The sequence below is a fragment of the Mizuhopecten yessoensis genome, unplaced genomic scaffold (genome assembly GCF_002113885.1).
Source record: "Mizuhopecten yessoensis strain PY_sf001 unplaced genomic scaffold, ASM211388v2 scaffold9399, whole genome shotgun sequence".
Taxonomy (NCBI): Eukaryota; Metazoa; Mollusca; class Bivalvia; order Pectinida; family Pectinidae; genus Mizuhopecten; species Mizuhopecten yessoensis.
The window spans coordinates 738,027-762,684 of NW_018408028.1; the positions used below are offsets into that span (position 1 = coordinate 738,027).

At 39.2% G+C, this 24,658-nt stretch overlaps 1 protein-coding gene across 4 annotated transcripts in view; it reads left to right on the plus strand.

The window, feature by feature from the left end:
* The window catches only part of LOC110458016 (serine/arginine repetitive matrix protein 2-like), a 99,074-nt gene that overhangs the window by 30,597 nt on the left and 43,819 nt on the right, over positions 1 to 24,658 (plus strand). For all 4 annotated transcript variants that reach the window (XM_021509545.1, XM_021509548.1, XM_021509547.1 and 1 more), the window contains 3 exons: positions 339 to 525; positions 918 to 1,060; positions 5,370 to 5,429. In XM_021509545.1, the coding sequence (XP_021365220.1) occupies positions 339 to 525; positions 918 to 1,060; positions 5,370 to 5,429 (390 nt within the window). The remainder of the gene's footprint in view (positions 1 to 338; positions 526 to 917; positions 1,061 to 5,369; positions 5,430 to 24,658) is intronic.

The following is a 24,658-nucleotide window of genomic DNA, read 5'->3' on the forward strand; positions in this document are numbered from 1 at the left end:
TATGATTTAAGAATCAGATTTCAGGTTGTGATACATAGGGAGCTGTCTCGAGTCGAGTATCAAAACATTTTTAAAATTATATTTTTCATGTCTTATAGTCCTTTCTCAATTTACGTATGTACTTCTTTATTGATTAATTGATCGAGTGAAGTTGAAATGCATTGGTTTTTGATAATTTCAAAGAAACCTTTGAACTATTTAAATTGATGTGGGTGTCGGTATGTCCATCTGATCTCCGTAAATAATTGTGCTTAGCTGCTTGTTTCATACATAAAATAGAGCAATATTTCAGACTTAGGAATAAACAGTTTTCAAACCTGATTAATTCTGTGTTGCAGACAAGTTTACGTTTATATCCCGACGTCACCGTGGTTTCCCATTCAGTCTGTCGGTATACGTTGATGGCCGTATGGACTTCCGGATCAGCCGCTGCTGTGAATACAAACACTTCAAGGGAGTCCGACTCGGAGGCAAGCTTGGACACTTCAGTCTACTGGGTGTAGAGGGAGCCACTCCCTGTTACAGGTGAGTCAAGCCGAAATATCGTTTTTTTTAAATGGAGACATTTTTTCTGATCGATTTAATCATGCAACCTAATGTAATAATAAGTTCATTGTGAAAAATTAAAATGATATTATGTCTATTGTTTTTCTTTAATTATCAATTATACATACACCATACTTGACAGCTCTCCCTATTTTGGAGGGAGACTCCTGATTTTGGATTCTAAAGTTGAGCATTTTCAACCTGTGAGTTTGCTAAACTATTCCTATTTTCTAACATTTGATGGTTTTATTTGAAAGAACAGCTCAAAAGATGCCAATTAAAAGTGTTATTTTTTGCTACAAGCACATTTTTGTATGTTTTTTAATTCTAAGCAAGTATGATGCACACTTCTTAATCTCTACCTGAAACAGGTGTGCTCTGAACACCCAGGCCACGCCCAGAAGTCTCAAACGCCCCGTCCCCGTCAAACAGAAGAACAACAAAGCCGAGGAGATCAGGGAGGAAATCATCGTACCGAAACCAATACAGAAACGAAAGGATGAGAAAACTGAAGGTAGGTGGCGTCGGGAAGTGAAAACACTACTTTTGTTAAAATTTAAACATTAAAATAATACTATTCTCTGTTTTATCTATCATTAATATGTTTCATTAGTACAATCATGGTTACCCTGTAGCAATCCTAACTTTTACACTTAAACCTTTATACTGTATACAAGGACATTTTTGCAACTGGATAACTTTTGCCTTTTTTGTCCTTTGTAATGAAAGTGAAATGACCATTACAGTGAATTCACGTAAACAACAGTTTAACACGTTTATCAGATGTGAAGGGTGAAGTTATCACAGGGCAAATACTGAATTTGACGGCATGGGGCGAAAGTTTGACAGTGCGAACATTTCCCAGTGTACAGTATTTTCTTACTCACAAAACATCTTATCATACTTATGTACTAGTGGGGTGACACCTGAAGGGATGTCACAGATGGAATGAAGTGTAGAGGGCAATAACTCCGTTTAAACACGGTTAAAACAGCTATTCAACATGACATTGAAGAAATTGTTTGAGTGTTTTAACAAATTTGACCCCTGTGACCTTGAATAAGGGTCAAGGGCATTTCCTTTTGCAAAATTTGTGTGGCATGATGCTGCCGTTAAGGCAAAGAAAAAGAATCATACTTCTGTATGAAGAACATCTACTCTTGAAACTAATAGATTTGGTAGGACACCATAGATAGGCTTTGAAGTCTGTTTTGTTACCAGTAGGTCTGCAACGATCATGAACATCAGACAATACAATACGTATCACGATACTGTAGTCACGATGCAATACGTATCCCGATACTGTAGTCACGATACTATACGTATCACGATACTGTGGTTACGATATGATACGTACGTATCACGATACAGTAGTCACGATATGATACGTATCACGATACTGTAGTCACGATATGATACGAATCACGATACTGTAGTCACGATATGATATGTATCACGATACTGTAGTCACGATATGTTACGTACCACGATACTGTAGTCACGATATGATATGTATCACGATACTGTAGTCACGATACGATACATATCACGATACTGTAGTCACGATATGATACGTATCACGATACTGTCGTTACGATACGATACGTATCACGATACAGTGGTTACGATACGATACGTATCACGATACTGTAGTCACGATATGATACGTATCACGATACTGTGGTTACGATACGATACGTATCACGATACAGTGGTTACGATACGTATCACGATACAGCTAGTAACAGTAGAAGCAACGTGAAGAGATATGTTGCACATGTTTATAGGCAATATCACAACAGGAAATAGACTTGGTCCTAAATGGGCATGACTTTAAAGTTTCACATAATTCTCTTCTTTCGACGTGCATGTCGATCTTGAGCTGTCACTCGCCGTGTGGGAACGAACATGAGTGGACTAAATTCAGATTCGACAATAGAAGCAAAGCACATGTTTATAGGCAATATTACACCTGGAAACAGACTTGGTCCAAAATAGGCATGACTTTAAAGTTTCACACAATTCACTTCATGCCGAGCTTGAGCTGTCACTCGCCGTGTGGGAACGGACATGAGTGGACTAAATTCAGATACGACAAAATCCGGAAATATCGTAGGTGTATCGTGACCTCCAAAAAATTATTGTGTATCGTATCGTATTCAAAATATCACAATATATCGTTGCAACCCTATTTTCCAGGACAACCATTGGAATTGTGTTGCAGAGGTAACCAAACAAAAGTAATGTCACAGAGATTTAAAGTCATTAAGTTAGCATAGGCGTTTCTAGATGAATGTCAACTGTTTTCAGATGATGAGGATAAAAAAAATCTGGAAATACATGTTGAAGGCGAGGAGGAAACTCCTCGAAAGGAGACTGTTTACGGTGACCTTCACAAGAGCAAGGAGCAAAACAAAAACAATGAGGGAAAAGATGGTATTGAAGCCAACACAGTGTTTTGTTTTGTGTAGATATATGTAGGCCAGTGAATGCTTGTTGTCGACACCAGGTGGAGTTAGTGTTTGTTATTTTTTATCACCAAAGGGCGCCATTGTGTAAAAATGTTTAGTTTGTGTGTCAAAAAATAAGCCGGTCTTCCATCAATTTAAAAACAAACAGAAGTACAAATACAGAAAATATCACTTTGATTTATTATAGTTAACTGTCTCAGCATGATCTGGACTAACACATCAGAATTTTAAGTAAAACAAATGTTTGTGTTTTATACACATTGATATAATCATTAATGTTTTGTTTAAGTTAGGACAATTTTCTGTACAAATGTAACCTATCATCTTTTCTTTGCCTTAAAAAAGAAAAGCTAATCTGTTAAAGATATGGACAGTTGTTTTGTGTATGCATGCTATCACAATATGGTTTAACTGTTTTGTACACTGGCATGTATGTTTACTTACACATGGAACCTCATTAGTCTGAATGTCCTACACTTAAATGATATTATTTATGTCACAAAATAAAAACATCAGGAATAAGTTATTGGGAAACACAGTTTTATGCCCTTTTTGCTATTTAATTATTCTTGTTATTCTTTTCGTTTTAAAGAAAAAATGTGGTAGATTTGATTCTCTCATTTCAGCATTATGCTAGCTAATTTTATGTTTAATTGGGAACAAGATCGCATGAAGCTAGATAATTTTATGTTAAATTGGGAACTAAGTTAGCATGAAGCTAGCTAATTTTATGTTTAATTGGGAACAAAATAGCATTATGCTCGCTATTTTTATGTTTAATTGGTAACAAGATAGCATTATGCTTGCTAATTTTATGTTTAATTGGGAACAAGATAGCATTATGCTAAAAAACATTATGTTTAATTGGGAACATGATAGCATGAAGCTTGCTAATTTTATGTTTAATTGGACCCAAGATAGCATTATGCTAGCTAATTTTATGTTTAATTGGGAACAAGATAGCATTATGCTCGAAAACGTTATGTTTAATTGGGAACAAGATAGCATGAAGCTTGCTCATTTTATGTTTAAGTGGGAACAAGATAGCATTAGGCTCGATAATGTTATTATGTTTAATTGGGAACAAGATAGCATGAAGCTTGCTAATTTTATGTTTAATTGGACCCAAGATAGCATTATGCTCGATNCAAAAACATTATGTTTAATTGGGAACAAGATAGCATGAAGCTTGCTAATTTTATGCTTAATTGGGAACAAGATAGCACAATGCTCGATAATTTTATGTTTAATTGGGAACATGATAGCATTATGCTAGCTAATTTTATGTTTAATTGGGAAATAAGATAGCATCATGCTAGCTAATTTTATGTTTAATTGGGAACAAGATAGCATGAAGCTCGCTAATTTTATGTGTAATTGGGAACAAGGTAGTATGATGCTAGCTAATTTTATGTTTAATTGAGAACTAAGATAGCATGAAGCTAGCTCATTTTATGTTTAATTAAGAACTAAGTTAGCATGAAGCTAGCTTACCTTATGTTTAATTGGGAACAAGATAGCATTATGCTTGCTAATTTTATGTTTAATTGAGAACTAAGATAGCATGAAGCTAGCTCATTTTATGTTTAATTGAGAACTAAGTTAGCATTTTATGTTTAATTGGAAACAAGATAGCATTATGTAGCTAATTTTATGTTTGATTGGGAACTAAGATAGCATGAAGCTAGCTAATTTATGTTTAATTGGACCCAATATAGCATTATGCTCTCTAATTTTATGTGTAATTGGGAACTAAGATAGCATCATGCTAGCTTATATTACAACTAAAGTGTGTTTAGCTAATAATATGTCGTTCTTATTTCATAAGGGTTTATGTTTTTAGAATATAGATTTTCATGTTAATAATTTCCTTGAAATATTGCACTTGTCAATGCATGATTGTCGTTGAAAGGTCTGTTATATATTGTATTCTAAAAGAGGTGCTCTTCAAGACGTTAATACCAAGATATTTCACCCCAAAGGACAATTTTAAGAATTTTCAATAATAAACTGTTTGAATATTAAATATCAAATTGTGAAAATTATTTTGTTGTGACTATAGATTTCTTTCTGTGTGAAGCAATAAACTTATAGTACAACAATATCTTAAAGGTTTAATATAGACAGTTTTTCTGTTTATCATATATTTCAATGAATTCTCTATTTTCAACAGGACAGTTTTACAGGTTGTAGAAACACTGTTTGTGAACATTGTAGGACATCAATTTCAATTAATTTTGATGTTAAGTTATATTAAAATGGTCTTGAACATTTGCAGAAAAATTCCTGATGAAAACATATTTTGTAATTGGAAATTATGATAATTCATTATCCCCTTTTCATTTCCACCAGAATCGGAAGGATACGATGATGACTTTGAAGAGGATGAGGATGACAAGAAAAAAACTAATGGTAAGTCATTCTTTCATAGATGTGAACTTTGATTTTTCAAATGTACATGTAGTCTGATTGGTTAATCAATCCGAGCTGTTTTTGTACATGGATTTGGAGAGGGAAGTTTGACAGGACTGTGAAGAGGTGTGTGTGTGTCGGGGACATGTTGAGTAGAAAGAAAGGTGAAAGAGGAAGACAAAGAAGGAAACGGGGAGGGGGGATGATGGGAAGGGGAAATTATATTGTGCTGAAAAGCATGGATTCAGTCGTGAGTTAGAAGACTAAGAAAGTGGAGGTAGAGCTGGACCTAATGGTGGGGGTTAGTACCTCTTAAATCTGTTTTTTTCTGAGTTTAAAGAAAACTAGAATAATTAATAATAGATTAAACAAATACTGAAGGTCAAATTTCACTTTATCTTTAACAAAGATGTCAGAAAGTTATGGTATTATTTATTTATTTCAGAGTGACAAAATGGTTGTAAGATTTTAATTTGAGATCATAAATATCTTCAATAGTTTAAAAGCAAACTGCACATTATTTTTGGCCTGTATTTTATATAGAGCATTTGCCTTTTTAGGGTCTCTATCCTCTGTGAAATGAATCTGGCTGCTTTAGAAATAGTTTTTGACTTTTCTGGAATAAAAATAAATGAGTAAATCCAGAAGCCGTTCTTTTAAATATTTTCCAGAAGAGTTTTTGGTAATAATTGAAGAATATGTACAGAAAATTACATGGGCACTGGCAGTTCATTTCACTTAGGAAAGTAACTTTTATCATAGAGTGTATTATTTAAATTTTATATATTGTATAAATGTATAAAAAGCTTATGTATCCATGGTAACCGTTTTTTGTTAGTAATTTTGTTCTTTACACACTATGTTATCAGTAAATTACTACCCAGTCTGACCGTCATTTAAGAAAAAAACACCTTTAAAAATCTGTTAAATATGTTTTTTACCCTACTGTATTTTACGTGAAGAATGCATGCCATAAATAATATGGGCAGAAATAGGATAGTTTGGTATTTGAAATATTATCTTAGTATTTACCCTTTCACCCCTAGGTATCTTTAGTAGACTCGGCCATACATTTATCTGGATGAGTCCATTATAGTCTACAGTGGTGAAAGGGTTAAGTCTGTGATATTACGTATCAATCTTTACTTTCCTGATTATCTGATGCATACAGTACAAGTACAAAAACTTTGTGTACTATTTTCATCGTTTGTCATCGTTTTCATCGCTGGAGTCATATATTGTCGTTACATCTTCGACAGGAAAAGAAAGAGGAGCGGAAACAACAACAGATGGGGGTGATTAATCCATTGTCTGATCGATAGACCTTGTATGTTGTGTGATATATATATACACTATTTCAGTGGAATATCATTATGGTCTAGGAGAAGCCCTGTTTTCCAAAACAAATCGTGATAATGAAAGAAAACAAAATAATGAAAAATTATTAACACAAATTAAACACATGGTTCTGATTAATGTTTAAGCAATATTGAGTCAATTAAACACAACATATCTAGAATAAAAATTAAAAAAAGAGATATTTTCAGTTAAGCAAAGAAATATCAGTCAGGCTTTGCAAGATAAGAACCATCCATATATTTGATAAACTGATTGAAGGTCATTTCGTCAATGGTTCTTAGCTGATGTGTATTAAGGACAAGTCATAGAATCATGGATAGGTGAATGTAATAGGGAACAATGGATACTATTTACTGTGCTCTGTTGAATTTATTTTACAAAATAACACTAGGTTACAGTATAAAATATGTTAGAGATCCATATAGACGTATATGTTGCCATGCAATGTAAAAGACACTTATCACCACGCTTTGTCGCACCAGTTTAATGCACATTCCTCGATCAACTTCAGGAAATTTCTTAACTTAAGTGTTTCCATTGATAAACATTGTTTGAACATTAACTTAAGTAAGGAAAATTTTACCAAACCACAGTAATTTTTTCTAATGGAAAAACTGATGTTAAAGATTATCCTTATGTTAATTGATGTTCGTTAAAATGGTGCCCAGGTGTTGAGTAGCTAATGCAATGTGAATGTAGCTTCAGACATTTAGTATAATGACATTTTGTATTTTTACTGCGACTTTGATACATTCTATAAGTGTGTAGAAAATTTGCCTTTAGAATCTATAGACGATAGATTAGTTTTCTTTTTTTTATTGAATTCTATTTTATCAATAAATATATATTTTTAGATTTGCGAGTGTGACTTGTGTTATAAATCAGGCTGCCACATCCAGATTTTGCTGACGCGACACATTTTTTCCGTAGAAGTAACAATAAATGCCTAAAAGCTGTGTAGTTCTCAGACTATAGTCTATTCTAGAAAAGTGAGCTTTTAATTTTTAGTGTGAAGCTTCATTGTATGAAATATTTTGACAGAGCACTTTAATATGTGTACGACACTGTTACTTTTTATACAAAAGACGTTGCATGTTGGTATTGTGATCTCCGAGTGCCTTGCTTTAAAACTTATGTGGCCTATTTCTTTAATGTGATACTTAAATACTTCTACATATAAATCTGTAAACAATGTGAAATATTTTCTTCCTTTATTCTTCGATAGATAAGGGATCATTTAGTGATTCCATAAAAATGAGATTGACTTTGTTTCTAGGAAATTTCAAATATCAACTATATGTATATGATAATATATAAAAATGAAGAGAAATTGATAACTCATTGCCTTTAACGTTGATCACATTTGTTATCTGGCATAAATATTTGAAATGTTGAAACAAGCATTAGAAAAATTAAACAAAAATGTTAGTGTTTTAAAAATCCTAAAAAAAATGTCATATTTAAAAGAATTCCTCAAATTTTGAATTTTAGGTTAAACATGAAACCAGTCCTCGGCTTTCTCTTTGTGTGTTAAAATATAAAATTTGTTCCTATTTCGTATGAGTGTTGATATTCATACTTACCTCCCTTGACCATAATGGTAGTCTGAAGCATGGTTGATGTTATTTCACAGGTATCTATTTTTTGTTTGTCAGTTTTACACACGAGTTCATATCTGCCCTTGAAAACTTAATAAAGTAACATATGTTTGTTTGAAGATCAGAGTTTTTTTCAACTTTTTCCTAAAAAAAGTTCTGAGTAAATGAAGCTGCATTGTGAATAGGACCATACAATCCTGACCATAAATCTGATTTAAAAAACCCAACTTTGAATAAAGATAGAACCAAGCAGATATGGATTGTTTGTAACGCTGACATACTTTATTGGAATTAATGACCACATTGTTCACTTGAATTCTTACGTTTCATATTTTCAGTTATTTTCAATAAAATATTACATTTTGCAATTAAGAATTTTATTAAATTCATTTAATTGCACTTTTGATCAAAGAGAACACTGTAAACATTTTTACTGTTACTCATAATGTCTTCTGGTAACAATTTTTTATCATTTTATACCTTTTTTATTTAATTGGGAAGCCATACCTTCCTTTTTCTTATTAAAGAAATTAGTTCAGAAAGCATGATTGAATTAAGATAGCACTGACAGAATTAAAAAAAAGTAGTGTATGTGATCTTTGCCTTATAATTGTAAATATCTATATCTATATCAGTGTTAGTCAATTTATATATTTTCTAAGGATATTCATGTCGTACAAAAAATGTATTTTCAAAAATATAAGATCAGAAAGTTTGTGGCAAATACAAAAAGAAATATTTTTTTATACTTAGTTTTGACAGTCCTGATATACTTGCTGTTTATAAAAAGTCTATTTTTAAACTGTACATTTTGCACTGTTGTTCACTATGATCTCTCATTGGTTCATTTTTATCACCTTTGCATTAAGCTGGTTCATTTGAAAAATAGTTTAATTAGTTATTAATTTCATGTTTGCAGCTCACCATCACTCTTCCTTATATTTTGATTGTGAATTATCCCCCTTTGTTGTGATTTCCTGTAATTTTTGTTTTTCACTGCTGGACTGCTACTTTCACATGGATTAACTGGGGTAACATCACATGACTTGCATGTGACCACGTCACATGAATGATTGCTGTTTATGTCACCATCCCTGTAACCTGACTGTCATGTGACCAAGTTTCACCTTTCACCTGACCCTATGACCTTGCATAAATTGCTGTGACCCGAGATTTCAACAGGTCAGTTTCAGGCTTTTTATATAGCATTAACTTATATCTATAATGAGTTTTAATCTTAAGTTTGATGCAATTTTCAAAAGTACATTTTTTGCTCCATTTTGTTTTTCATACAAAAATATCTTTATGATAAAAAATTCTTACAGTTTGCAGTTTTATATCTTAATTGTGATAGAGTATAATAAGGATAAAATAAATTATTTATAATATATGGGGTTCAGATAAAGTTTTTTTTTTAAACACATTTTGCATTGGAACTAAAGTGTGTTTCCTCTATCTTTGTAGATTATGAGCTCAAGGGACAAAAATGCAAGTCACATGGGTCAGAGGGTGAAGGTCATAAGGGCAGTCAAGGTCATGGTCATGGTGAAGCAGCCAATCAGAGTAAGATCGTAAAATCAGATAGACACGTTAGGTTTGACTCAGTAGTAGAAAAGATTCCTGGTAGCACAGAGTCAGACACACGTTCAAACAAAACTGGACTTTGCAAGCCGGAGACGAGGAAATCCGAGTTTGCTTTGGCACGAAAATTAGCTGAAGGGGGAAATGGTGCTGGGGAATTGTTAACAAAGTTCCTCGAGGATGTAGCTTTAGACACATGTGATGAAGTTTCAGAAATAGAAACTGATGTGGATTCGCCAAGAAAGCAAGAATCGCCAAGGGTCAGTAAAAATACAAAACTCAAGGATTTAAAAAATTCTGATTCTGGAAAACGTGTTGAGGTCAACGTTGAGGAAGATGAGTTTGAACCCTCTGAGGATGTTCACAAGGATGGAGATTTCCAAAAAGATGGCCATCTGGATCGTCATGGAAGTCTTCCAGATATCAAAGAGGAATCTGAAAACAATTACTCGGACGATTTTGATAATTCAGAATGTGAACAGGTGAACAAAACTAAAGATGTTCAGGAAAGGTCAGAAACTGGGCCACAAAATTCAGATCAGGCTGTGCAGGATCGTGGTAGTTCACAGGACACAGAATCTGTAAGATCAGATGTCAAGGTCAAAGAATCAGAGGTCAAGGATAGAAAGTCACAGAAAAATTCAGAGGAGGTCAAAAATACAAAGACTAGCTGTGATCAAACAGGACATTTTTCTGATGGCATGATAAGGTTGACCGGTGATGGACGTAAGTATGAAAAAATATCACCTGCATGCGATAAAAGTTTTGAAAATAATGGCCCCACACTGCATGAAAGCCCAGAGCACAGTGCTATTGGTGTATTGACTGATGATGAAAAACTGAGAGCATCAAAATTGATCAAGGTTCAGTCATTTCAGTGTCATCCTAACGAGCTTGCTTCTGATGAAAAACTGAAAAATGAGGAAGATTTAAATATTCCATCAGATCAGTTTGAATTCTCCGATAGTGAGGGTGAAGTTTCCGTAAGTCGTAGAACCCCTCTCAGTATAACGTTCCACGATATGGCCATAAGTGGTCCCCTCCCAGCTTTACTGGCAAAGGCACGGAAAAAGAAGCTCCGCAGCAAAAAAGAACGGGAAGGAGATCTGGAGAAAGATAGGAGGATGTTCTTCTCCGAGAGTGAGAATGAATCACTGCAACAACAGCTGACAGAGGAGACACAGGAAAACAAGACCACTGGAAAAGCAAAGGAAAGTACAAAGGATAATCAGAAGATTGTCAGGAAAAAGACTCCAAAAGTAGAAAATTTGACAACAAAATCCTCTAAGGTAAAACACAAGCCTCTGATCAAGATGGGGTCTCCGGAGGACTTGGAAAAGAGATGGCAGGAACATAAAAAGAAAAGGAGGAACAAAGCTAAGCTGAAAGAATTGGCACCAATAAGGACAGGTAGGATGGATCTCCTGAGGTCAGTGATAGCAGACGAGGCTTTCGAGGTAGAGGATGATCCAATTACTAAATCTCAGTCAGAGGATTTTAAGGAGTCGATCTCTACAAAGGATTCGGAGAAAACAACAAGATTGGATGAATCAGAGAAACCTGATGATGAAGAAAAGAAAAAGGAAAATGAAGAAACATTGGAAGATAAGGAAGTAGGCCTGAACAAGAACTCTGAAAGTAATAAAGTTGTAGAAAGTGTCACTGTTTTAGAGACGATAGGTAAGGATAATAAGGCAGATGAAGATGAAGATGTTCCATGCGAGGAGAGCCACGTCCTGGTAAAGGACGACCAGCAAGAAACAGCCCTGGCAGAATTCAGAGAGGACGCCGAAACAAAGGACGACTTAGTCTTAACTGATGTTAAGGAATGTAGACAGGGAAATAGAGAATTTACTATGTCTCCTAGAAAGCAAAATGATGGTCTGCAACAGGATCAGCAGTTGGGACTGACAAAAACAGCTGAGGACATTGATGGATCAGCTGATGAGGGATCATTGGAGGATATAGACATCAGTGGAGGAACTAAATCACCAAAGAACCAACCGGAACAAATGACTGAAGGAGCAAAAGGAGGAAGCAGTGACACACTGGTGGATAGACAAGATGATGAAATGCATCGAGAATCAGAGCCAGAGGACCTATCTGATGTTGAGGTAGTTGAGCTGGAAGATACCAAACCACCTGTCAGAGGAGGGTGGGCAACAGGAGGTGAGACAGAAAATCACCATGAGCAGGAAGTCAAGTCTGAAATCAAGAAATCTGGACAGGTCGACTTTGTTTACCCAAATTATCGCAAAAAATGGGCGGTAGAACAACTGACCGATGATGAAAAACAAACAGTCAACATGGAACTGGTCAAGCTGCCCGAACTAGATACTAAGGTCAAGCTGCCCGAACTAGATACTAAGGTCAAGCTGCCCGAACTAGATACTAAGGTCAAGCTGCCCGAACTAGATACTAAGGTCAAGCTGCCCGAACTAGATACTAAGGTCAAGCTGCCCGAACTAGATACTAAGGTCAAGCTGCCCGAACTAGATACTAAGGTCAAGCTGCCCGAACTAGATACTAAGGTCAAGCTGCCCGAACTAGATACTAAGGTCAAGCTGCCCGAACTAGATACTAAGGTCAAGCTGCCCGAACTAGATACTAAGGTCAAGCTGCCCGAACTAGATACTAAGGTCAAGCTGCCCGAACTAGATACTAAGGTCAAGCTGCCCGAACTAGATACTAAGGCTACAGCAGAGGAGAAGGAGCAGGTGCTAGAACTTAAAGAGGAAAATACAAATGTTAAACTTCCCTCTATCGGAAAAGACATAGACACGAAGCCACAACTTAGAACAAAAGAACTTGTTGGTGTTGATGACAAGATAGCAGCAGAGCTGGATAAATTGCTTGGTAAAAAGGACGAAGAACCTACATTGACTGAACAGCTAGCAGTAGTTGCTCAAGTCACAGATGCTAGAACTGAGCTTAACACAGAAAATGACGATCGATTAAAACAGGAAAATGTCAAGTCAATACAAAAGGCAGATCAAAGAGGACCGGTTGATGTAGAAAGCCATATTGTGGAACTCGACAAGTTGACCGCAAAAGAGGAAACAAATTATAAACAAGAGACTACAAATGATGTCAATAGGGAAATTGTGGAAGCGGGATATGAGGAGGTACCACTTGAATTCAAATACAGATCTTATCTGGACACTTGGAGGGAAATGGTAGCATCAAAACTCAATACTCAGGATATTGTTAAAGGGACGGAGGACTCGAAGGATGCTACTTTGGATAATGCAACTGCAGCAGATCTTGGAGTGAAAAATATTGATGTGCCACCTGAATTCAAGTATAAGTCTTACATTGATGTATGGAAGGAGTCTGTGGCAGCAAAACGTTTGTCAGACATAGGGGAGATAACTCCAAGGTCAGATCAGGTGTCAGGCGACGACACTTCAACACAGATAGGAGGCAACGGGTCTGAGGATAGTGGATTTGCTACAGAACGCAGAAGGGAAACAAATCAGCGAAATCTGACAGAACCCGTTCCAGAAACTCCTGTGCAACAAGATGTTATAAACTCTCTTCATGAAATAAATAATACCACCCAACCTACAGATTTGACTTTAGACTTAAAATTAGATTTGACATCAGTGGAGGCCAACAAGCAAACTGAGTCCTCTGAATCAATGACAAAGGAAACAGAAGAGGAACTCAACATGGCTGAGATAAACCGTATTCTTCATGAAGATAAAGAAATGTCAAATAAAGAAACTATTAGTCAGGTTAGTAAAGGTCGCACTGACAGACTCAGAGAGAGGCTGCCAACAGATTCTTCTGATTCGGAAGATCAAGTCATGCACACATTTTCTGTTGTCCATGAGTCTACAGGGGAATCCGATGGAGCTGTTGAGACAAATGTTGAATCTGGCATCATAGTTCATAAAGTTCCTGAATCATTGGACCAGGAACAACACGTACAGGATCTAGGTCGCAATCAAGGACAGGGGGCTGAAGGTCAAGGCACTGAAGGTCAAGGTACTGAGGGTGAAACACAGGAAGGTCAGGATGACATATGTTATACTCAGCAATGGGAGTCGGAAATAGACAACTTGATAGCTGATCTGATTCATGGAGAGGATGGCGATGATGAGGAAGGGAGTGAAACGGACGATGTCAACAGATATGATGAGGTAAAAACTGAGGAAACAGCTGGCATGGATTATGATCAGCTATTTGAAGAAATTCTTAAGTTTGAGTCTGCTGAAAATCAGGAGAAAAATGCAAATGAGAATATAAACAATGACCCAGAAGTTATATTAGCACCAGAGATGTCAGAAGATGTGAATGATATAAAGGACAATGACCAGCCTCCGCAACTCGCCAGAACAGAGCACCGTGCTGTAGACTCACACGATGAGTCATGGGAGACGATCGGTAACGATGGTCGCACTGAAAAAGAAGCTGAGATGGAAACGGTTGAGAATCTGTTAGACACACAGGTTAAGCCCCAGGAAACCACCGGGAATGAACTGTCATACGTGAATGACTTAGGACATGTAACAAAGGAGTGCTCATTGGACCCCCAGGATACACAAGGAATCCAAGTAGACACAAGGGGAGATAACTTGGACATAAGATTGGACGAGATGATGAGGGATGAAAATGAACAGAATGGTGACAATTATTCCATGACTTTTGAGGACTACAATTCATGGGACGATTCTGATTCTGACCAAGATGAAAAGAATGTAACCAGGAGGAAGTCTTCGGTGAGATCAATGAAACGACCATCGGTGGTCGCAAAATCTACTGAATCTATCCCTCCCACAGAAAATGGTACAGCCACTGATACCATTTTGAAAATTGACAAAGATCAAGGTAAAGAAGAAACCACAGAAGCAACGTCTGAGATGGATCAAGAGGACCAGCCAATTATAAGACGAACTGGTCAACCGATGATTGTTCATGATAAACAACCCATTATTGTCCGAAATGTGGAACCAATTATTGTCCAGAGTACCCAGCCTGTTATAAAGAGAAGCCAGCAACCAATAGTCGGCCGAAGTGATCAACCTGTTATTCAACGAAGCGACTCACAGATAATTATTCGTAGTGACCAGCCCATTGTTAGTAGGGTTGACAGACCCGTCATTGAACGAAAGAATACCCCAATAATCCTTCGCAGTGAAGAAAAAGTCCTTAGTCAAAGCAGTCAGCCAGTCATCAGTAGGGGTGAAGGACCAGTATTGAGCAGGAGAGATGAGCCAGAGATGACAGCGGATCAAACAGAGCTGGAAGAACATCCAATAGACACAGGAAGAAAATCTGAAGGAGTTTCACCAACTACATCTGTAGATGTTGAACAAGAACAGCCAATTCTTCAACCGATTAAGGTACATTCCATCTCGGTCTCTTCGAACAAGTCACAAACACCAAATCTTGTCAGTGAGGAATCAGATCATGGAATGGAAACAGTTAAGGAAACAAGCCCACGGACAGATCCAGAGGGGGCGCTGAGTTCGTACACCCCCACTGAACAACTGTTTCAAAATACCACGCTTTCAGAAAAACAGGACAAGATGGACTTCGACCCTGACTCTGTCAGTTTATCAGACCGACACGGACCCATGGGAAAACCAGAGCCTGTCACAACGGAGGTATCCAATCTCATCAATCTGTTTGAAAATTTTGCACATTCTCCGACAGGTTCGTCGACAAGTTTGACAGCAGTAAGACCGAGAGCTAAACCAGTGAAACAAGCCGACAGCAATGTGGCAGGTCTTTTACCTCAGTCTATCGTCTCCCTCCGTGAGAATGGAGATGGTTCAATGCCAGAGCATCACACTGAACAAGTCAAAGTTATCAGAAATTCTCAAAAGACTCGTCAGTTTTCCAAACCTCTCATAGACATTCATGATGAGAACTGTGAGGATGTCATGGAGTGCGAAGATACGCAAGAGGTTGCTGATCCATTTTCATTACCACATCTTCAGAGTATCGGAAACATTGATACAAATCAGACAACTAAAGCAGAGGACAAATACACTGCCGAGACAGCTATCTACAAAGCCAAACAGGAAGAAAAACAGGAAAAGATTCAGGAGAAAGCATGTGATGAGCCTGATACACGACGAGTGTATTATCAAACTGTTGAGAGTCCTAGTGCTTTACAGCAAACAGAAATAGCAACAACAGCCAGTCCTGGCAAGGAAGTTCTTTTGCAACAAAGGAACTCACATGAGTCCTCCGAACATCAGACACTGTCACAGAATGTGGTAAATCAGGAACTCAACCAAACTGGAGCAACCGGTATTCAAGAGACATCAGCAGAAAATCTGTCTGGAGCAACTGGTGTTCAAGAGACACAAGCAACCAAATCGACTGAACCAGCCATAGTCAAACAGGAACCGTCTAATTTTACAGACGAAAAACTGTCTTTGGTCTCAGATCAAAATCCGAAACTTCTGAGCAGAACAACACAACCTGATACACATGTCATGCTTGATGTCACACTTGGCAATCACGCCATAAACATACCCTCTGAGGAATCGATCAAGGAGGTAGATGTTGGTGATGCAATGGATTCGGAGAAAAAGCAACAAATTAACGTTGGCGCTGGCTTGGATGAAACAGATTCCATTGCTACACAACACTTGTCTGAACCAGTGAGAAAACCACAGGTACAAACCACTGTCGTTCAACAGGAAGCACACTGGCTGATTGACCACACCACTGGTCAGCAGCAACAACCAGTCGGATCTTTATCTGACCAGCCACTTCAAAAAGAACCAATGTTTGTTCAACAACAGTCATCTGAGGATTTACCAGTACACCGGATAGACCCCCAACAGTACATTCCTGATCAGCCAGTACAGGAATTTGATGTCAAAATGATTGCTCCAACTCAACTGGAGCCAGCTGAGTTTGTTCAGCAACAACCAATGCCAGTACCATCCCACACAGCATTAGCTTATCTTCAAAAAGAAGAGACATCATCTGGAGTACTAAATAAACAACCTGAAGAGTTGAAGTCATCGTCTGAACCTACCGCTCCCTATAAATCTGTTGTTCATGATCTTAGTGATACTCAACAAGATGTGAAGCGCAGTACAGAACCAAGTGCCCCTTATAATGTAATAGTTCACGATCTTGTTGAGATTGAACAAAACACCAAACCAAAACAACCCGATATCACACAAGAACAAACCTCAAATGACAAAACAGAGAAAGAAGCTGTCTCAGAAAACAGGAAAACCTATGTTTATACAGCACATCCAGCACAGACAGAATCTGACACTCCAAAGTCACCAACCATTCAAACCTCACAAACAGTTCCTGTTTTAAAAACATCACAAGATCCACAAGTACAACCAACAATAGCAGTTGAATCACCTCAACCACTTGTAGTTCAAACCCAACAACTCTTTACTTTAGATCAAACAGCACAAACAACTAATGGCATTGAAACACACAAGAAAGTTGCTGTAGTACAAACACCTCAAGCATTGGCTGTAGTTGAAACACCACAACCAGTGACTGTAGTAGAAACACCACAACCACTGACTGTAGTAGAAACACCTCAAACAGTGGCCATAGTAGAAACACCACAACCACTGACTGTAGTACAAAAACCTCAACCAGTGGCTGTAGTAGAAACATCACAACCAGTGGCTGTAGTACAAACACAACAACCAGTGGTGGTAATAGAAACACCACAACCAGTGACTGTAGTACAAACACCACAACCAGTGGCTGTAGTAGAAACACCACAACCAGTGACTGTAGTAGAAACACCACAACCAGTGGCTGTAGTACAAACACAACAACCAGTGGTGGTAATAGAAACACCACAACCAGTGACTGTAGTACAAACACCACAACCAGTGGCTGTAGTAGAAACACCACAACCAGTGACTGTAGTAGAAACACCACAACCAGTGGCTGTAGTACAAACACAACAACCAGTGGTGGTAATAGAAACACCACAACCAGTGACTGTAGTACAAACACCACAACCAGTGGCTATGATTGAAACACCACAACCAGTGACTGTAGTACAAACACCACAACCAGTGGCTATGATTGAAACACAACAACCAGTGGCTGTAGTACAAACACCACAACCAGTGGCTATGATTGAAACACCACAACCAGTTACTGTAGTTGAAACACCACAACCAGTGGCGGTAATAGAAACACAACAACCAGTGGATATAGTACAAACACCTCAACCAGTGGCTATGATTGAAACACCACAACCAGTGTCTGTAGTACAAACACCACAACCAGTGGCTATGATTTAAACACCACAACCAGTGACTGTAGTACAAACACTACAACCAGTGGCTATGATTGAAACACCACAACCAGTTGCTGTAGTTGAAACACCACAACCAGTGGCGGTAATAGAAACACAACAACCAGTGGATATAGTACAAACACCTCAACCAGTGGCTATAATTGAAACACCACAACCAGTGTCTATAGTAGAAACACCACAACCAGTGGCTGTAGTTGAAACACCACAACCAGTGGCTATAATTGAAACACCACAACCAGTTGCTGTAGTAGAAACACCACAACCAGTGGCTGTAGTTGAAACACCACAACCAGTGGCTATAATTGAAACACCACAACCAGTGGCTGTAGTAGAAACACCACAACCAGTGGCTGTAGTTGAAACACCACAACCAGTGGCTATAATTGAAACACCACAACCAGTGGCTGTAGTAGAAACACCACAACCAGTGGCTGTAGTTGAAACACCACAACCAGTGGCTATAATTGAAACACCACAACCAGTGGCTGTAGTAGAAACACCACAACCAGTGGCTGTAGTTGAAACACCACAACCAGTGGCTATAATTGAAACACCACAACCAGTGGCTGTAGTAGAAACACCACAACCAGTGGCTGTAGTTGAAACACCACAACCAGTGGCTATAATTGAAACACCACAACCAGTTGCTGTAGTAGAAACACAACAACCAGTGGATATAGTACAAACACCTCAACCAGTGGCTATGATTGAAACACCACAACCAGTGGCTGTAGTAGAAACACAACAACCAGTGGCTATACTACAAACACCACAACCAGTGGCTGTAGTAGAACCACAACAACCAGTGGATATAATTGAAACACCACAACCAGTTGCTGTAGTAGAAACACAACAACCAGTGGATATAGTACAAACACCTCAACCAGTGGCTATGATTGAAACATCACAACCAGTGGCTGTAGTAGAAACACCACAACCAGTGGCTGTAGTAGAAACACAACAACCAGTGGCGCTTGAAACACCAAAACCAGTTGCTACTATAATTGAAACAACAAAACCAGTGGCTGTAGCAGAAACACCACAACCAGTGGCGCTAATAGAAACACCTCAACCAGTGGCTATAATTGAAACACCAAAACCAGTTGCTATAATTGAAACACCTGAACCAGTGTCTGTAATAGAAATCTCACAACCAGTGGCTGTAGTTGAAACACCACAACCAGTGGCTGTAGTTGAAACACCACCAACAGTGGCTATAATTGAAACACCACAACCAGTTGCTATAATTGAAACACCACAACCAGTGGCTGTAGTAGAAACACCTCAACCAGTGGCTGTAGTTGAAACAACAAAACCACTGGCTGTAGTTGAAACACCTCAACCAGTGCCTGTAGTAGAAACACCACATCCAGTGGCAGAGGTAGAAACACCACAACCAGTGGCTATACTACAAACACCACAACCAGTGGCTGTAGTAGAAACACAACAACCAGTGGCTATACTACAAACACCACAACCAGTGACTGTAGTAAACACACCTCAACCATTGGCTGTAGTAGAAATCTCACAACCAGTGGATATAGTACAAACACCCCAACCAGTGGCAGTAGTACAAACACCACAACCAGTGGCTGTAGTTGAAACAACAAAACCACTGGCTGTAGTTGAAACACCTCAACCAGTGGCTGTAGTAGAAACACCACATCCAGTGGCAGAGGTAGAAACACCACAACCAGTGGCTATACTACAAGCACCAATAGAAACACCACAACCAGTGACTGTAGTAGAAACACCACAACCAGTGGCTATAGTTAAAACACCACAACCAGTTGCTATAATTGAAACACCACATCCAGTGGCTGTAGTAGAAACACCACAACCAGTGGCTATACTACAAACACCACAACCAGTGACTGTAGTAAACACACCTCAACCATTGGCTGCAGTAGAAACACCACAACCAGTGGCTGTAGTGGAAACACCACAACCAGTGTCTATAGTAGAAACACCACAACCAGTGGCTATAGTTAAAACACCACAACCAGTTGCTATAATTGAAACACCACAACCAGTGGCTGTAGTAGAAACACCACAACCAGTGGATATAGTACAAACACCTCAACCAGTGGCTATTATTGAAACACCCCAACCAGTGGCAATAGTACAAACACCACAACCAGTGGCTATAATTGAAACACCACAACCAGTTGCTATTATTGAAACACCACAATCAGTGGATATAGTACAAACACCTCTACCAGTGGCTATCATTGAAACACCACAACCAGTGTCTATAGTAGAAACACCACAACCTGTGGCTATAGTTGAAACACTACAACCTGTTGCTGTAGTTGAAACACCACGACCTGTGGCTATAGTACAATCACCACAACCAGTGGCCGTAGTAGAAACACCACAACCAGTGGCTGTAGTAGAAACACCTCAACCAGTGGCTGTAGTAGAAACACCTCAACCAGTGGCTGTAGTTGAAACACCACAACCAGTGGCTATAGTAGAAACACCACAACCTGTTGCTGTAGTTGAAACACCACGCCCTGTGGCTATAGTACAATCACCACAACCAGTGGCCGTAGTAGAAACACCACAACCAGTGGCTGTAGTTGAAACACCACAACCAGTGGCTGTATTTGAAAAAACTCAACCAGTGATTGTAGTTAAAATACCACAATCAGTGGCTATAGTAGAAACACCACAACCTGTTGCTGTAGTTGAAACACCACAACCAGTAGCTGTAGTTGAAACACCACAACCAGTGTCTGTAGTAGAAACACCACAACCAGTGACTGTAGTTGAAAAACCACAACCAGTGGCTGTAGTAGAAACACCACAACCAGTGACTGTAGTTGAAACACCACAACCAGTGGCTGTAGTACAAACACCACAACCTGTTGCTGTAGTTGAAACACCACAACCAGTGGCTATAGTAGAAACACCTCAACCAGTGGCTGTAGTAGAAACACCTCAACCAGTGGCTGTAGTAGAAACACCACAACCAGTGGCTGTAGTTGAAACACCACAACCAGTGGCTGTAGTAGAAACACCACAACCAGTGACTGTAGTTGAAACACTACAACCAGTTGCTGTAGTAGAAACACCACAACCAGTGGCTGTAGTAGAAACACCACAACCTGTTGCTGTAGTTGAAACACCACAACCAGTAGCTGTAGTCGAAACACCACAACCAGTGTCTGTAGTAGAAACACCACAACCAGTGACTGTAGTTGAAAAACCACAACCAGTGACTGTAGTTGAAACACCACAACCAGTGGCTGTAGTAGAAACACCACAACCAGTGACTGTAGTTGAAATGCCACAACCTGTTGCTGTAGTTGAAACACCACAACCAGTAGCTGTAGTTGAAACACCACAACCAGTGTCTGTAGTAGAAGCACCACAACCAGTGACTGTAGTTGAAAAACCACAACCAGTGACTGTAGTTGAAACACCACAACCAGTGACTGTAGTAGAAACACCACAACCAGTGACTGTAGTTGAAATGCCACAACCAGTCGCTGTAGTTGAAACACTACAACCAGTGGCTGTAGTAGAAACCCCACAACCAGTGGCTGTAGTTGAAACACCTCAACCAGTGGCTGTAGTAGAAACACCACATCCAGTGGCAGAGGTAGAAACACCACAACCAGTGGCTATACTACAAACACCACAACCAGTGGCTGTAGAAAACACACCTCAACCATTGGCTGTAGTAGAAACACCACAACCAGTGTCTGTAGTAGAAACACCACAACCAGTGGCTGTAGTAGAAACACCGCAACCAGTGGCTGTAGTTGAAATGCCACAACCTGTTGCCGTAGTTGAAACACCACAACCAGTGGCTGTAGTTGAAACACCACAACCAGTGACTGTAGTAGAAACCCCACAACCAGTGACTGTAGTAGAAACACCGCAACCAGTGACTGTAGTTGAAATGCCACAGCCTGTTGCTGTAGTTGAAACACCACAACCAGTGGCTGTAGTAGAAACACCTCAACCAGTGGCTGTAGTAGAAACACCACAACCAGTGACTGTAGTTGAAACACTACAACCAGTGGCTGTAGTAGAAACACCACAACCAGTGGCTGTAGTTGAAATATTACAACCAGTGGCTGTAGTTGAAACATCACAACCAGTTGCTGTAGTAGAAACACCACAACCAGCTGCTGTAGTAGAAACACCACAACCACTGGCTGTAGTAGAAACACCACAACCTGTTGCTGTAGTTGAAACACCACAACCAGTGGCTGTAGTTGAAACACCACAACCAGTGACTGTAGTTGAAACACCACAACCAGTGGCTGTAGTTGAAATGCCACAACCAGTGGCTGTAGTTGAAAGACCACAACCAGTAGCTGTAGTAGAAACACCACAACCAGTGGCTGTAGTTGAAATGCCACAACCAGTGGCTGTAGTTGAAACACCACAACCAGTGGCTGTAGTTGAAATACTACAACCAGTGACTGTTGTACAAAAACCTCAACCAGTTACTGTAGTTCCAACACCACAACAAGTGGCTGTAGTACAAACACCACAACCAGTGACTGTAGTACAAACACCACAACCAGTGGCTATAACTGAAACACCACAACCAATTGCTATAATAGAAACACCACATCCAGTGGCAGAGGTAGAAACACCACAACCAGTGGTTATACTGCAAACACCACAACCAGTGGCTGTAGTAGAAACACCTCAACCAGTGGCCGTAGTAGAAACACCACAACCATTGGCTGTAGTAGAAACACCACAAAAAGCTGCGGTAGTTGAAACACCACAACCAGTGGATATAGTAGAAACACCACAACCAGCTGCGGTAGTTGAAACACCACAACCAGTGGATATAGTACAAACACCACAACCAGCGGCTGTAGTACAAACACCACATCCAGTGGCAGAGGTAGAAACACCACAACCAATGGCTATACTACAAACACCACAACCAGTGGCTGTAGTAGAAACACCACAACCAGTGGCTGTAGTAGAAACACCACAAACAGCTGCGGTAGTTGAAACACCACAACCAGTGGATATAGTACAAACACCACAACCAGTGGCTGTAGTACAAACACCACAACCAGTGGCGGAGGTAGAAACACCACAACCAATGGCTATACTACAAACACCACAACCAGTGGCTGTAGTAGATACACCACAACAAGTGGCTGTAGTAGAAACACCACAACCAGTGGCTGTAGTAGAAACACCACAACCAGTGGCTATAGTTAAAACACCACAACCAGTTGCTATAATTGAAACACCACAACCAGTGGAAACACCACAACCAGTGGCTGTAGTAGAAACACCTCTACCAGTGGATATAGTACAAACACCTCTACCAGTGGCTGTAGAACAATCTCCACAACCATTGGGTGTAGTAGAAACACCACAACCAGTGACTGTAGTTGAAACACCACAACCAGTGGCTGTAGTAGAAACACCTCTACCAGTGGCTGTAGTTGAAATGCCACAACCTGTCGCTGTAGTTGAAACACCACAACCAGTTGCTGTAATTAAAACACCACAACCAGTGGCTATAGTAGAAACACCACAAACAGTTGCTGTAGTAGAAACACCACAAACAGTTGCTGTAGTAGAAACATCACAACCAGTGGCTGTAGTAGAAACACCACAACCAGTGGCTGTAGTTGAAATGCCACAACCTGTTGCTGTGGTTGAAACACCACAACCAGTGGCTGCAGTTGAAACACCACAACCAGTGGCTATAGTAGAATCACCACAACCAGTTGCTGTAGTTGAAACACCACAACCATTGGCTGTAGTAGAAATACCACAACCAGTGGCTGTAGTACAAACAGTACAACCAGTGGCTGTAGTTGAAACACCACAACCAGTGGCTGTAATACAAAAACCACAACCAGTTACTATAATTGAAACACCACAACCAGTGGCTGTAGTACAAACACCACAACCAGTGGCTATAAGGATATAGTACAAACACCACAACCAGTGGCTGTAGTACAAACACCTCAACCAGTTGCTATAATTGAAACACCACAACCAGTGGCTGTAGTACAAACACCTCAACCAGTTGCTATAATTGAAACACCACAACCAGTGGCTGTACTACAAACACCACAACCAGTGGCTATAATTGAAACACCACAACCAATTGCTATAATTGAAACACCACAACCAGTGGCTGTGGTACAAACACCACAACCAGTGGCTATAATTGAAACACCACAACCAATTGCTATAATTGAAACACCACAACCAGTGGCTGTGGTACAAACACCACAACCAGTGGCTATAATTGAAACACCACAACCAATTGCTATAATTGAAACACCACAACCAGTGGCTGTGGTACAAACACCACAACCAGTGGCTATAATTGAAACACCACAACCAATTGCTATAATTGAAACACCACAACCAGTGGCTGTGGTACAAACACCACAACCAGTGGCTATAAT